This window comes from Pleurodeles waltl, chromosome 5 (assembly GCF_031143425.1).
Source record: "Pleurodeles waltl isolate 20211129_DDA chromosome 5, aPleWal1.hap1.20221129, whole genome shotgun sequence".
Classification (NCBI taxonomy): Eukaryota; Metazoa; Chordata; class Amphibia; order Caudata; family Salamandridae; genus Pleurodeles; species Pleurodeles waltl.
The window spans coordinates 872,713,947-872,730,070 of record NC_090444.1 but is presented as its reverse complement, the minus strand read 5'-3'; the positions used below and the strand labels follow the sequence as shown (position 1 = coordinate 872,730,070).

At 42.1% G+C, this 16,124-nt stretch overlaps 1 protein-coding gene across 2 annotated transcripts in view; it reads left to right on the top strand.

Annotated features, from left to right (window-relative positions):
- The window catches only part of THBS2 (thrombospondin 2), a 542,122-nt gene that overhangs the window by 425,247 nt on the left and 100,751 nt on the right, over positions 1-16,124 (top strand). For both annotated transcript variants that reach the window (XM_069234978.1, XM_069234977.1), the window contains exon 21: positions 13,824-13,963. In XM_069234978.1, coding sequence (XP_069091079.1) covers positions 13,824-13,963 — 140 coding nt within the window. The remainder of the gene's footprint in view (positions 1-13,823; positions 13,964-16,124) is intronic.

Here is a 16,124-nt window from a genome sequence, read left to right as displayed (position 1 = left end):
AACATTTCTCCTACTTGGTGCGTGCCTAAAAGAGGTAGATTTTTTGGTGCAAAGGTCTCTGTATAAATGTTAATAGATTGAGTATTGCGTCAAAAACATAGGTGGCATCATGGCAGCACCCAGGGACGTCCCTTGGTGCACAGAACGCTAGTTTGCATTACCTTTAGGCAGCTTACTAGTGAAAATAAAGTTTTTCACTAGAAAGTAAATAATTCCATCGTAATTGTAGGTTTCATTCACTTTTGGTGGGGAAACATCCTTTTTTACGACTTTCTTTTTATGAAAGTCGTGGTTAACGAAAGCGCAACAATGCTTCTTTTAACCACGACTCTGTTATTTTGTGCATTAACTACGTATGTTCTGAACAACGAACATGCGTGGTTAAGGTACAAAGAAGGGAGTTGGCGAAGGAGGACGACGCAGGTGAGAAGGGGTCGACTAAGGTAAGTGGTGAGTTTAGGTTTTGGGGAGGGGCTGGGAAGGTGGGGGCTTTTAGGTTTTGGGGTGGGGTGTTTTTGGTTTTGGGGAGGGGAGGGGGTGGGGGTTAGTGGGTTTTAGGTTTTGGGTGGGTGGGGTGTTTTTGGTTTTAGGGAGGGGGTGGGGGTTAGGGAGTTTTAAGTTTTGGGGTGGGGTTGGGGGGGTGGGGCATTTTTGGTTTTGGGGAGGGGGTGGGTGTCAGGGGGTTTTAGGTTTTGGGGTGGGGTTGGGGGGGTGGGGCGTTTTTGGTTTTGGGGAGGGGGTGGGGGTTAGGGGGTTTTGGGGTGGGGTTGGGGGGTGGGGCGTTTTTGGTTTTGGGGAGGGGGTGGGGGTCGGGGTTTTAGGTTTTGGTTTGGGGGTGGGGCGTTTTTGGTTTTGGGGAGGGGGTGGGGTGTCAGGGGGTTTAAGGTTTTGGGGTGGGGTTGGGGGGGTGGGGCGTTTTTGGTTTTGGGGAGGGGGTGGGGGGTTAGGGGGTTTTAGGTTTTGGGGTGGGGTTGGGGGGTGGGGTGAGGGATGTAGGGTGAATGGTGCCTATTACTAATGCTTTTATCAGGAATGCCTTTACAACAAAATATTGTTGTTAAGGCATTTGTGGTAAAATCATTAGTAGTAAGAACGAGGTCAGTGTTCCGACCTCGTTGTTAAGGCAGTAGTTGTTTTTAAAGTCATTGTTCCATCGTACAATCCTTTTGGTGACTTTGCCCCTTTATGCCGCACATGTTCGGCTACAGGAGATCAACAGTGTCTCACCACCGACTATGGTAGCTTCTGCTGCCTCCTCCCACTCGCCACCATTTAACTATTGCAGACCAGAGGTATCTGTGAAAGTCCCTGGAGCCCACATGTTAAGGAATAGAGCATTCTGATTAGCACAAGGAGCTTTTTTTCCCTTCGGCCATCATGCTCTTGCTGGAGTCTGAGCAAACTCTCTCATTAGCTGCCAGCAACATGAGAAAATTGTTGCTGGCAGCCATTATAGTACTCAGAGACTTAATCCCCAGTCCTAAACTTAAAAACAAATGATATAAAGGCCAGGGTAGTGATACACTGCCCCTCTGGGGCCAAAAGTTTAAAAAATCCGCAATTTTTCCTGCAATCTTTTGGGACTCCCATGAAATCATGGCAAAAAAACACAAAGGGCTTGACTATAATTTAGTGGATGGGGTACTCCTTCACAAACGTGACGGATATCCCACCCTCCGTTTTAAAAGTTACATAGGATATAATGGAACTTGTAATACGACAGGTGGGATATCCGTCATGTTTGCGACGGAGTATCCCATCTGCCAAGGCCTTAATCAGGCCCAAATTGGCAACCTGGGCCCACATTATTTAATTAAGGGGAATGGGGCACGTGGCCCCCCTCCATGGATGTATTTTGCTAGGGAGACCCCATCCCTAGGGCCCAGTTGATTAATATGAAGAGTGTGCTGTGTGACCCCCTCCACCAAGGCCTGATTTTTTTTCAAAATGAGGAGTGGGGCTCGTGACCCACCTCCTGGAGGTGTATTTGGCTCCATCCTGATGCATATTGTCTTTTTTAAGACAGGGCACCCCCCCTCTCCCTGAGCCTTTAAATGGTCCTGGGGAAGGGGGGACACCCAGACCTGCTCCCTCAACCTTATTCTCCAGAGCTGGCTCACTTTTAGTGTCCCAGGAGCCCATCCTCAGGACACAGCAGTTTCCCTGCCCACAGCAGGCAGAGAAACATGTATGGCAGGAGCATTTTTAAAATTCCCATCAAACAGGACCAAGCACAAAGTCTGCTCCCAGCTAGCAAGAGCTTTAAAAATACTCCTGCCGGCTGGGAGATGACTTGTGATCTTTTTCTCTGCCTGCACTGATGTGGGCAGGGAGACAGATCAACAAATTGCTCCCTGTGGGTGGGAGCAGTGCTGGCTCCTGCACTATGCAGAAATCTGGCTGGGGTCGTGGGGGCCCTGGGGCTCCCCCCCAAGGACCCTCAATGTGTGTTTGGTGGGTGCCCTGGGTGGACACAAGGAAACTTCCCTGTTAAAATAAATGTCCTGTGTGATGGGGTCCCCAGGGCAAAATAGGCTCAGGGAGGTCTATAGAACTTTAAAAAATGTACAGATGACTGTGGTACTTCCTAGTAAATACTGCAGTACTTATAGTTTAAAAAAAATAAGTAAGGTAAAAAATTGAAAATATGCTTTTCTACACTAGATTTTAGAAATACAGTATACTACAGCATATTTTCATTTTTTTACATATTTAATTCTTTACAAAGAAGTCTACAGAGTACAGCTGTAATAGTTAAAAATTACAGCAATGCTTACAATTGTTTTTGAAAATGTGCAGTTTTCTGTAGGGTGCTGTCACAATATATAGAAAAATATAAATACATTTCTCCACCTAAGACCACTTTAATAAAGTGGTAAAAAGTAGGGAACAAAAATAAAACCTACTATTTATCTATATATAAGGCCCCATAACTTGTCATTCTACCAAGGACTGTGTTCTCACAAAAGATGTGACTTGCAATGTCATAACTGTTGTTGTAAATACTAATATTTTAGATGGTGTTACGGGCATAATGTAGTGATATACCACAGTATTTGCAGTTCATGGAGAAGGCATAAGTTAAAGATAATGTAGTGTGGCTACTGATTTGAATACACGGTGTATGGAGATGCACAAGTTAAAACAATTTGAAGGTGTTGCATAAATTAGAGATATAAGTTTGAATTTTTTTTTTTTTTTGTAGTTTAAGTTTGGTTTATTAGTTCAGTTCATAGCTTTATTTAGATCTATATAGATCATAAAAGGACAGAATAAAAACATCAAACAGTCCCAACAATTGACCATGGTGTACCATGGCCATATAAAGTGTCAGTACATTTGAATAAAACAAACAGTGCAGAGTACATAATACAATTAAGACAGTAATAAAATACAGACCAATCAGGTTATGTTACATAATTTTTAAAAACCTATATACAGCATAGAATATCCACCCTAGTTTACATCAAGGGCAAATGACCCTACCCCCCTTTTTGACTATGCTCAGAAGCAGTAGCTACATAAATGCGGATGCACTTAGAGCATCAAATCCAAGTTGCTTGAAGGTATCTCTCAACAGTAAGCACCACCAGCCTGGAAGTATCAGTTCTTAGGATCCTCAGGATATCAAAGTGCCTCCTCGCATCTAGCAACCTACACAGGTGCAGTAGCCATTTTGTTCTCTGTGGGTCACATGCAGGACAAAAAAATATAAAATGTGGGATGGTTTCAGCTGGTCCCCCACATGCTGGGCATTAAATACTCTTATTTTCTGTGTTGTAAAAATAGTTTTCCGGGCTAATGGCGTGTTTGCTCACCTATCAACCTCTCATAGCTAGGTAACATTTTAAACATCATGAGTGCCTAAGTCAATGCACTCCTACTACTCAGCACAGTTTCCTCTTTCACATTCATCCAGTAAACTCATTTGATTTGATGTCTGTTTTGGAAATGGAGCATGGACCTAACATGTGTAAACCACGGTGTATCCTGGGCACAGGGCAGTGCCAAAACATCCTTAACTAGTTCTCTATAAGAACCTTAGACTGGTTAAGACCAAAGCCTGTGCCAATATATTAAGGGTTTAAGTTATACTTTTTAAGGTATTCTCCTAAAGAAAGAGTAAAAAGCAAATCTATTTTCTGTGTAAGGTGTTACAATCCGAATTGGCCCCAAGTGTGGACTCCACAGACGGCACCACCCAGGGCTTTCATATGGTATTGCCAACAAATTAATTAGAATGCCCATCCTTTCCAATGTTGACCAAAGCTCGGCCCTAGGGATTAGATCAAATGCTGCATGTAGGTTGACAAAAGCGTCAAATAGTCGACCCCCTTTAGCCACAACAGTCTTCCAATACAAAAAAAAATAAAGCAGAAGATCAGATCAACTGCACTGATTCCACTTCCAAACTCGGCTTGAAGGTTCGATAGTACATTTTTGTCCCCTATCCAATCTAGGAGGTGTTGTAATATCTGTTTACGAAAGATCTTTTGTGAAGCATCAATTAAACAAATTGGCCAGTAATTAATGGGGACACTGTGGTTACCTTTTTTTATAGATTGGAATGATTTTCCACTGAGCTCCAGGGCACAGGGGTCTGCATACCCATTAAAATAGCATTTGCGAGGTGGTTCATATAAGGACCCCAAGCCTCCACATGTGATTTAAAGGTCTTGTTTGGTATTTGATCGTAGCTACAAGCTTTACCCTATCGTCTGTCTCCCTAAGTCTAGCTCTAGGGTATTTTGATTCATAAGTTTGACAGCCAACAAAGAATCCATGCCTTCCCATGATAATCATCTTTACAGAAGTAAAGATTACTAAACTGAGCATTCAATGCTGTGGTTGCACAAAATACTCCCAGGATTTTTTGCCAACATTGGTCATCAAAGCCAGGGTAGCCCAGAAACTTGCATTATCCCTAGCCATCAGGGCATGACTCAGCTCATTCCAAAGCGAATCCTCTAAATCCCTTTTGGTGATCTCCAATTATCTTCTATAATTTACCCTACACAGTACAGGCTGGGTTCTATTTTTGGCTTTAGCTGCCCATAACATTTGTGTTTTGGCCTGCCTACAGGTCTTGGTGTACCATGGTGCTGCCTTTTGACCCATACGGGCACTGTCAATATCCAGCACCATAGTCTCATGTATGTTATCAACAAAAACTCTTATAGGCCTTGTCTAATAAGAACCCACTCTCCTCTGAGACAAGATTATCTCATGAGTCTGCCAACTCATTAGCCTTGATATTCACTTGCTGTACGACCTTCGGGTGTTTTTTGAACCATCCCCATTTAATGGCCTTCACATTATTGAAGAGATGTATTCCCCCACCACTTGTGCACAGTCTTGGGATGGGGGAACATTTACAAAAGTGCCAGGATCAGGGCATTGAGGTCGCTATCTACCCTCTCAATGACCACCATGTTCTGGATATACTCCCAGCATTTCAAGATAATTAAAAAGTAATCAATGAGGATTGTATGAATTGGCCTTTTAAAAGTATGCCTACCTCCAGTATCAGATGCAGTGTGCCCATTTGCTGCCTTAATATTAAAGTTTAGGGTCAGTGCAAGTATTTGGGAAGCCCTCGAGGACCATTTGACAGTTGGAACATCCATAAGAGAAATCCTCCATCTTGCATACTGCTCAGCTAATAATTCGGGATCAAATGATGTAAGGGGCTCAAAAGTAGAGCTTATATCACCTGCCACAATAATTACCCCTTGCCCCTAGTTTCATTTAAAAGGTCCTCTCGGACACTTATCGTCTGAGTTACTTCTTTTCTTCTAATAAACACTACTGTATACATTGATCACTAAAAGGGGGTTTCCACTGTTAAAGACTATTGTTACAGCCAACACATCAGCAGAGTTGACAGATAGGGTTCTAATTTGTCACTGTAAATCTGTTAGTTCCCACGTTGTCAACCCCCCAGATGGCCTACCCCTGTATGATTGAACCGCATGATTACAGAGTGAGGTAAACCCAATTCTGTCAACTGGGGAAGTACTCCATGCCTCATGCTGAAAACATATATCATATTCATCTATGGACTGGCCCCAGTCTGCACTCCCCAGCTTTGCTCCTATCCCTGACACATCCCACGATAATATTTTCATTGCCTGTTGGCATGCCCAGGGATTGCTCCTTGACTGCACAGGGTAGTGTCCAACCTCTCAGGACACACTTTATTGATCTATTAGCAGTCTCCACATCTCCACAGATTCATCTCCTCTTCTATCCCCCATGGAAACAAGCATCCCTGGGTTGACATTATTGTACCCCTCGCTCACTATAACAAGTTTCACACTTTCCAAGATGACTATATCAATTGGACTATGCCAAGCCAAATAACTACGTACAGGAATCTTTCTAATAGGGGGCTATGTAATCAATCAATATCTGCAAGACTCCTATGCCAAACAGAGACAGCAGTGCATCTGGGGGCACATTGAGCATCATAGTCAAGCATGTACCTCATCTGAATTTCCGTGGCAGTTTACAAACCCTAAGAGCATCCAAGGCTAATAGGCCATTAACCAGGTCTTTATCATTTAGAACCACTTTCACTACATCATATGGTTGGCCAGAGTTCTCAATGCACTCCACTTGTTGTGTGGCACTCCTGATGACTGAGATTCACCTCTTTTTACTCCTGAACCAATGGATACCTATAGTAAAGAATACATGAAGTTTGAAAGAAAACACATAGGGGGTCATTACAACCCTGGCGGTACAGGACCGCCAGGGCTGAAATGACGGAAGCACCGCCAACAGGCCGGCGGTGCTCCTCCGCCGCTGTCGCACCGCCGGGGCCGGTGGTTTCCCGCCACAATGGCCCCGGCGGTAGTAATCCGCCAGGGCAGCGCAGGGGATTACGAGTCCACCTACCGCCAGCCTTTTGCTGGCGGTTTGAACCATCAGGAAAAGGCTGGCAGTACGGGGAGTCAGGAGGACCCTGGGGGCCCCTGCACTGCCCATGCCACTGGCATGGGCAGTGCAGGGGCCCCCTGACAGGGCCCCATGCGGCAGAGCAGACAGTGAAAAGCGCGACGGGTGCAACTGCACCCGTCGCACAGCCGCAACACCGCCGGCCCACAACTCTGTTTCCACCCGCCGGCCCAGCGGGGATGTCATAATGGGCACCGCGGGAGTGCGGCCGCATTGACGGCCGCACAGCGGTTACAACTTGGCAGGCGGCAGTTGCCGCCCGCTAATGTTGTAATGACCCCCATAGTTCTATCAATTTAAAATTGATTTGGCATTTATACATTTAATGTATACTATAAAGTATATATATGTATATGTATATATATATATATATATATATATACATACATACATTGACATTGCAGCCGCACCAACATAGAGAGAGAACAGTCAAATATTTAAAACGCCATGTGATATGACTGTTTTCTTTATACAGGCATGTGCAAACACCATACAAAAACTGAACGCCAACGTATTTCGGCTCAGTCCCTCAACTGGGCATCCCACCACCAATGCAACTTTATAGTTGTAGAAACAATTGGTCTTTAATTGCACTTCCCCTTAGCCCTACAAACTAGACTGCTGCCTGATTCAAACGCCATATGATATGACTGTTTTCTTTATACGGGCATGTGCAAGTATCATACAAAAACTGAATGCCAACGTGTTTCGGCTCACTCCCTCAACTGGGCATCCCACCACCAATGCAACTTTATAGTTGTAGAAACAGTTGGTCTTTAATTGCACTTCCCCTTAGCCCTACAAACTAGACTGCTGCCTGAAAACCATCAAGACTCCATTCAGGTACCATGTTTCTGACTCTCCGAGCTCTATCTATGAGTGGATATGTTGTGTCACAATATATAACCTTGTGCCACAAATGCTTGTTCATATTATTATAGTCTTTATACATAAATATGGAACCAAATGATAGAAAAATACATATATACACATATTTATACATTCATTGATATAGTTCGCCAGTGGGGACTGCCACAGAATGTGATTCTCAAAAGCTGAAATTTCTATAATAGTATGTATACTTGCATATGCACACTTGTTCAATAAAGTCCCACACTATGGCCTGTCTTTTTTACATGCTAAATTGCATTGTACATAAAGATAATGGATAACCTATCAGTCTCTGTCAATTTGCATGTACATCATGTAAGGCACATTTCAAAATTCAATTATTGCCTTATGCCAATGGAGACTGTAATTTAACACAGTTGTTGGGAACTCAAATCCTACAATAATGTGTGTGCATTTGCACAAAGGGTCAATCATGTCCCTCACAGTCACCTATTATAGTTGCAAATTGAAATGACGTTGTGCAAAGAAGTCACCCTTATAGCAACATCATGGATGAAGTGTCTCTGAATCCATAGCAGCACCAAAATACTGAAAGTGACAAGGTGCATAACATCCACTCATATCTATGACAGCATATCCGGAGTCAGGTTCAAGCTGCATGGAAAAAATACTGAATAAAGTATCTTAGTGCACCCATGCCATATTACCCATCTATCGCTGCATTTCCTCAAGAAAATTAATGGCAGCATTTTTAGAATAGAGGCTTATTTTTCACCAGAAGTATTATTGTGCAGAGAGGTCACTTTTATAGCAGAATCAAATATAAAATGTTGATGTGCAACAAACAGATCAAATTACCCTGTATCAAAGTGTAACCCATAAATGCACAAAAAAATCAGTAAAATAAATAGATAATAATACATGATGGAACAGATGGGGCAAACTTTATTTCACCTTTAATCAACCCAATTTCACACTTAGCAAAAAATAAATCTAACGCAGCATCTAAGTAACTAAAGTGCATAGCATCTAATCATATCTCTTTCAACCTTTCCAGAGTCAAAATCATGGCAGCATACATAAAATAGTGTCTTAGTGTGTTGGTGCAATGATCATAATCAATAGCCGCAAAGCCAGACTAGAATATATGGCAGCATGACTTGAATGAAAATGTATCAATCACCAGTCACATGTATCAACCTACTAAAGCTCAACATTCAGTCATCTATTACATCTGAATAACTGATCTCCCAGCATCAGTAGCTAAATAATTGAAGTGACAAGATGCATGGCATCTAACCATATCTATTGCAATCTATCCGGAGTCACATTCATGGCAGAATACATGAACTAAAGTGTCTTAGTGCATGAATGCAATGATTATTATCAATGGCAGCACATAAAAAACAGAATATATGGAAGCATGTCTTCAATAAGGTCTTATAAGTCACCAGTCAAATGGAACACGCATCAACCTATGGAGACTCAGCATTCAATTGTCTATTAAATGTAGATAGCTGATATCCCAGTCTGAAACATATGAACTTTGAAAAAACATCACAACACAATTATGCCAGAGCTTTGGTTGGCATAAGTGGGTCTAAAATGGCATATTGATATTACAACAATATCTGAATTTGAAAAGCTATACCCGCGTAATTCAAGTAAAGTGTCTGTGTGTATAGTCCTGTTCACTCGCACTTCAGATCAGCTTCAAAAACTTCCAAGAGATAACAACTGGTGATAGCCAAGAGAAAAATGAAACATCCACACAAATACATTTAAGGGGCACACAAGTTAAGTGCAACATATAAACCAAAACTAATCAAAATCAAGAACAATATAGAACAGGTAAAAACTGGACTCATGCTTTTGGCTGCTTAAATATTGTACATGATCAATGCTTTCATCATATCCCTATTTAGGGACCCCTGAGGGCAGTAATTACCTTTCATGTTTCAAGCGTATATCCTCTCCCAATCACGTTTCATCAGCTTCAAACAACACATTATTGTATATCACAATAGCCCTACAATCAAATAACCAATATTTCATCAAACATCAACATTGGCATTCTCAACACATCTTTGCAGTCATATATGAACATGTAACTCTGCATCAAGAATGTTTCCCCATGGCTTTTCAGTTTCCAATATGATGATCATTTTGGATTCATGTCTACACAGCTCGAATTCCTGATCACCTCCAAGTGGATGAGGCTTAATGTGTTTGAGCCCATAAAATCTTTTGCTTCTAAGGTTCCAATGATATACCTCTCAAAAATGTTTACCCATGGGATAGGTTCTATCTTGGTTCTTGATTGCTGTGAGATGCTGAAATATATGAGTCTTAACTTTATGGGTAGTGCTTCCAACATAACTCTTCTAGCACTTACACCCCAGAACATATACAACAAATTCTGTCTTATTCTGTCTTTTATGGAACATGATCTACCCTCCATTTTTTTATACGTTTGTTTGCCGACACCGTATCTGTAAGCCTTGCAGGGCTCACATTTCTAAAAACCCAGATTTTTGTTGCCTAGGCAGGGTGTTTTTCAATTGTTGATGAACATACTTTTTGTAAAGCTATCACCCAACAATCTGGCCTTGTAAAAAGTAATGTGGAGACGTTGACCTACTATTGTTTAAATGTGTTTGCCATGCTTCAAAACATGCCAGTTGCGTGTGGGGATAGATCTTATTGCCTGATGTTCTCGATTATTTTCCACAAAGTATAGAAAGGCTTCCTTTAAGGTCTTTTGTGGGCAACCTCTTTCTTGAAACCATTCCATCATGGCCTCTGCCTCACATTCAAACAGACTCTCAGTTGAGCAGATCCTCTGGGCCTTAGGAGTTGTCTGTATGGGATACTCCATTTTATTGATGTGTGATGCCCCCTATTCCCAAGTAGAATAGAATTACATGCCATCTCTTTTTGGAAGATACTGAAGGTGACCGATTCAACCACTAAATGAACATCCAGAAATCAATATTGGTGTTACTGATACTGGCTGTGAGTTTGATACTAAATGCATTGCAATTAAATTGATCAGTGTAATCCTGCAATAGAGTTTCTTCTCCATCCCAGATCACAAACAGATCATCTATAAAACGCATCCAAATGACACCCTTCTCCATATAGCAGGCATGTGCATTAGACCATGCCACCTCCATCTCACACCAACTCATATAAATAGGTTTGCGTAACTGGGGGTGAACAAAGAGGTAGATCTTATTGTCAAATAGAAAGACATTATGAGCTAGACAAAATCTTAGGATGATTATTATCATCTTGATGTGTTGAACATAGTTCAGTGACTGAGCTCTCAGGAAATAATGGCAGGCTTCTAAACCATATTCATGTTTGATTGAGGTATTCAGGGAAGTGCATCCTATGTGACCATGATATAACAGCTGTGCCGCACCATGGAATGTTGTCGACATTGCTCAAAAAGTCATTGGTGTCCTGGAGATATATATATATTACATTACCTAGTGGCGGTCGCCAGTAGGTAGTTACAGATAGGACCATATTTCCATAGAAAAGTGTTTTTGACTTGCCTATATCTTTGAAATTCTCCAAAAAAAAGTCTTATGGTGACTCTTGTTGTTCACAGAAAGTTTGGGGGTGATCCGTCATACGGGAACTGAGAAAAAGGGAGATAAAAAAACATTAAATTTTTAATATTAATTCCCATAGGACCTTTAGACATGTCTACAGCCCGAACCACGGGACGGCATTGCAAAAAAGTTGGCAGAAAGCTAGTTGTCGGTATGCAGATTATGCTTTAGTATAAATCCATTCAGTAGTTTTGGAGGAATTTAGGGAAATTCAAATTTGTATATCTCTGGCCACTAAGGCCCATATTTATACTTTTTTAGCGCCGCATTTGCGCCGCTTTTTGACGCAAAAACGACGCAAACTTGCACAATCCAATTGTATTTTCCAAGATTGCACTGTTTTTCCGTCAAAAAGCGGCGCAAATGCGGCGCTAAAAAAGTATAAATATGGGCCTAAGTATTGATGTAAAAAGACGAGCTTGTTCAGGGAAATGCACAGCTCTGATTTGCTGCCAACACTTCAAACTAGGAAGTGTTAGCAGCCAACTTGGGACTCTGCTTAAGGCGAGTCTCAGTAAAAAAGTTAAAACAAAAAAAAAAGACAAGGGCCAGGCTACGGGCACCCTTACCCCTTAGCTCGGGTGGTGGAGTCCCAGATGGACCCCAAAGAGCAAAAAAGCATTTTTTTAAAAATAGTTTTGCCACGGATTCATGATATTCACAAATTTATGACCAAAAAAAAACAAGCACGGGCTCCTGCTTTTTTTTTTTAATGGGCCCCCGGGTGGTTCAGATCCCGGGGGCATTACTATTTTAAAGTGTGGGGGGTGAATCGGCCCCCCACAGCCCCAGGGACCACCACCTCCCTGGGGCAAAAAGCCCAGGGACCATCACCTCCCCAAGGCTATCTTCTTGTGGAGCCACTGATGGCCCTGGGGCATTCCTACCCCCAGGGCTAGCTCCTGCTATGTCATAGGGTGCCGACCGCCGGGACATAGCTGTTTGCTCTGGCTTGGCTGCAGCTTTGCATGCAGGGAACAGAGACGAAAGGTTTACTTCAGCAATCACGAAGCTGCTCTTAAAAGCAGCTCCTTGCTTGCTGAAGCAATGGCACTGGCACTTACCCCGCATTTCAAGATAGCCAGTAAACTGTATTTTGTATAAGATAGCCAGTACACTGTATTTTGTGTAATAAAAATTTGACAAAATAAAAAAAACATGCAGGGAATGCGAGGAAGCCCTTGAAGGCTCCCCTATTGTCCCAGATAGCCCATAAACGGCTAAAAAAACAAGGAACAAAAAAGAAAAAGAAAAACAAAAGCTCTGTGTGAAGGTCACAGAATTCACAGTGAGCACTGAGGGTTCGAGTCCTGCTAGACTTGTTTCCCTCTTTTTGTTTTTTTAACTACAAATGATTAAAGGTGAAATAAAGGGTGATTTTTTTTTTTAAATAACAAATAAATTTTTCTTTCTAAATTGAACAGAAATGTCTCATTTTAAGTATATCATATATCAAAGGCTAAAAATTCTCTCTCCCTTTCACTCTTTCTCTCTCTCTCTCTCACTCTCTCTCTCTTTTTCAATCTCTTTCTCCCACTCACACACCAACTGAGACGCTTACGCACTGTGAGAAAACTGGGCTGATTGCAGAGGCCCCCTAACTTTTTGCCATCATTTTTCATTTTTTGTTGGTGCCCTGGGTTCTGCCAAGCCTACACTTGCATGCTGAGCCAGACACTTTGTTCTCTATCTGGGCTTGAGCGGTATGGGAAGATATTGTGAATCTAACCCATTGGTGTTCTATCTAGTTTTGAGACTTGTGAACACAACTGGCAACTCACGTTTTATTTATTCTGGAACTGCAGCTCTGTTGAAAATCGTAAGACTTGATATCTGTTTACCTTTGTTTAACTATATTTTGGGGTCCTATATTCCTATTATTCCAAAACATTAAGAAATATCTAATCATATGGAGCTTGTGGTCATGAAAATTCCAGTTGTGTGGACTATTTTAAGCATACAAATCTTTAATTATAGGCAAATTATCTATGATTTCAATGAATGTACGAGTGTTGATATGCTATTCTGTTACTTATGAGTGCATTGTGATAAATAGACTACTGAGTGCACCCATCAGATCACAATATCTTCTTCACAGAACAAAATAGCAAGCTTATTAAAATTTGTGTGATGAAGAAGTGGGTATGCATGAAGCTCCCCTGTACACTGTGAAAAGAAAGGCTTTAATAACAACTGTTTAAATGTATATCCGTGTGATCATCAGGCCTGCATCAAAGAAAAATGAAATAACACATGCAGTAAAACTATTGGTTATCATTTTGTCTTTCAGCTTCCCAGGGTTACATGTACCTTATCGAAAAGATGCTCCAGGTCAACCATATAGTAAATCAGACAGACATATTTTCTCTTTTTGTTTTTACTTTGTAGGGTGGTCGTTTTTGAAGGGAAGCAAATCATGGCTGATTCTGGTCCTCTGTATGACAAGACTTATGCTGGCGGACGGCTGGGTCTTTTTGTTTTCTCCCAAGAGATGGTTTTCTTTTCTGACCTCAAATATGAATGTAGAGGTTAGTATGTTTCATTCTTCTATTGACAATTTAATGCCAAAATGACAGAATATTTGAGTCTCATTGTCTCACACAATTATAGATGCCCATTTATAAAAATATTTCAAAAACACAAGACAGATACTCACTGGATTAAACATTTATGAATGGCCAAATATACTTACTAACGTACCTCAACTCCAATAATCATTGCAACATCTCAGCTAATGAAAACATAAACATCAATGTGCTTTTTCAGAAAATTAACAAAGCAATTGCACATCAAAATATAGAAATGAAAGATCATCTTCAAATCTGTCAAGTACATATTTATGTAGAATATGTCAAAAGAACTGGACTGTTTCTGCAGTTTTAGCACTGCAAAGATTGCCTTGAAGCAAATATGAGGGCTGTAGACTGCAACTGTACAGTCTGTATTGAGGATAAAGAGTAGTCCTGTTGTCCCCTTTAATTTCTCCGTTTTGGCTTCTTGGATGAACTTAGTAGCTGAGCTCTCTGACAAAGTTAGCTTGTAATGTGATAATGACATGAGTGTTTCTGTTGAATGATGATTCTTCCTAGTTAATGACAAGATGTCAGGGTGACCTGATTTTGGTATAAAATTTGAGAGTGCTTGGTTGCATAATAAGTTGATATACTGCAGTACACATGGTTTTTGTCAAGTTCTGCTTTAGATGGCTGTGTGAAAGGATGTGGCTATGATAAGGACCCATGTATCTCTCGCTGAGCTCCAAGTGCCAGAGGTCCCTTTGAGGCCTGTGCCTAGATGAGGTGACCCTAGATTTCAGACTGTAGGCACATGAGGTGATTCTACATCTTGGGTGCCGCTGGAACCATCTTTGGCTTTCAGGCAGCAGTGAGAGAAACCCGCAAATCAGCCTCGTCTGACTTTGGGATTAGTGAGGCAAGGTGGCTGCCACTGGTATGAAGACGGCTTCCAATGCAGGTGAGGCAGGTTAGGTCTGCATTGCCAGTCACACAGTATGCAAGGTATGCCAGGGTGAAACCCCATGCCCTCAAAACAGGACTGGGGAGGCAGGTGTTGTTGTCAGAGCATGTTGGAATAATCATTGTGGTCCTGCAGCCTTGGGTGGGGCTGCAGTGCACTGTATAGCAATTATTTGAGGTCTCTGGACAGAGGAGGCAGATGGCCTTGAGACTGGTGAGTGGAGTGTCTAATTAGACTATTCTGCTTTGGGGAAAGACCTGTTTACTGATGTGCCCAATGATGGTCCCATGGCTATGGATAACTGATTTGGCAGGGAGCTCCTGTAAAGAGAGCAGAAGAGAGAAGGAAGCCCTTATGAGCAGTGATGAGATCCGTCCTTGCATGGTGGTCCGTATAAGACTTGTAATGCTATGTGTGCTGTGACTGATCTGCCTGCAATTTGTTGTGCATACTGTAATGCACCTAAGGCTTTCCTCTGCTTGCCACTTGAGAAAACACAAGCCACTAATCTTATGGGCCCGAGTGTTTAGTACATGGCTGTAAAGAAATGGCTCCCTGTTGCAGTTACCCCCCACTTTTTGCCTGATACTGATGCTGACTTGACTGAGAAGTGTGCTGGGACCCTGCTAACCAGGCCCCAGCACCAGTGTTCCTTCACCTAAAATGTACCATTGTATCCACAATTGGCACACCCTGGCATTCAGATAAGTCCCTTGTAACTGGTACTTCTAGTACCAAGGGCCCTGATACCAAGGAAGGTCTCTAAGGGCTGCAGCATGTCTTATGCCACCCTAGAGACCCCTCACTCAGCACAGACACACTGCTTACAAGCCTGTGTGTGCTAGTGAGAACAAAATGAGTAAGTCGACATGGCACTCCCCTCAGGGTGCCATGCCAGCCTCTCACTGCCTATGCAGTATAGGTAAGACACCCCTCTAGCAGGCCTTACAGCCCTAAGGCAGGGTGCACTATACCATAGGTGAGGGTACCAGTGCATGAGCACTGTGCCCCTACAGTGTCTAAACAAAACCTTAGACATTGTAAGTGCAGGGTAGCCATAAGAGTATATGGTCTGGGAGTTTGTCAAACACGAACTCCACAGCACCATAATGGCTACACTGAAAACTGGGAAGTTTGGTATCAAACTTCTCAGCACAATAAATGCACACTGATGCCAGTGTACATTTTATTGTAAAACACACCACAGAGGGC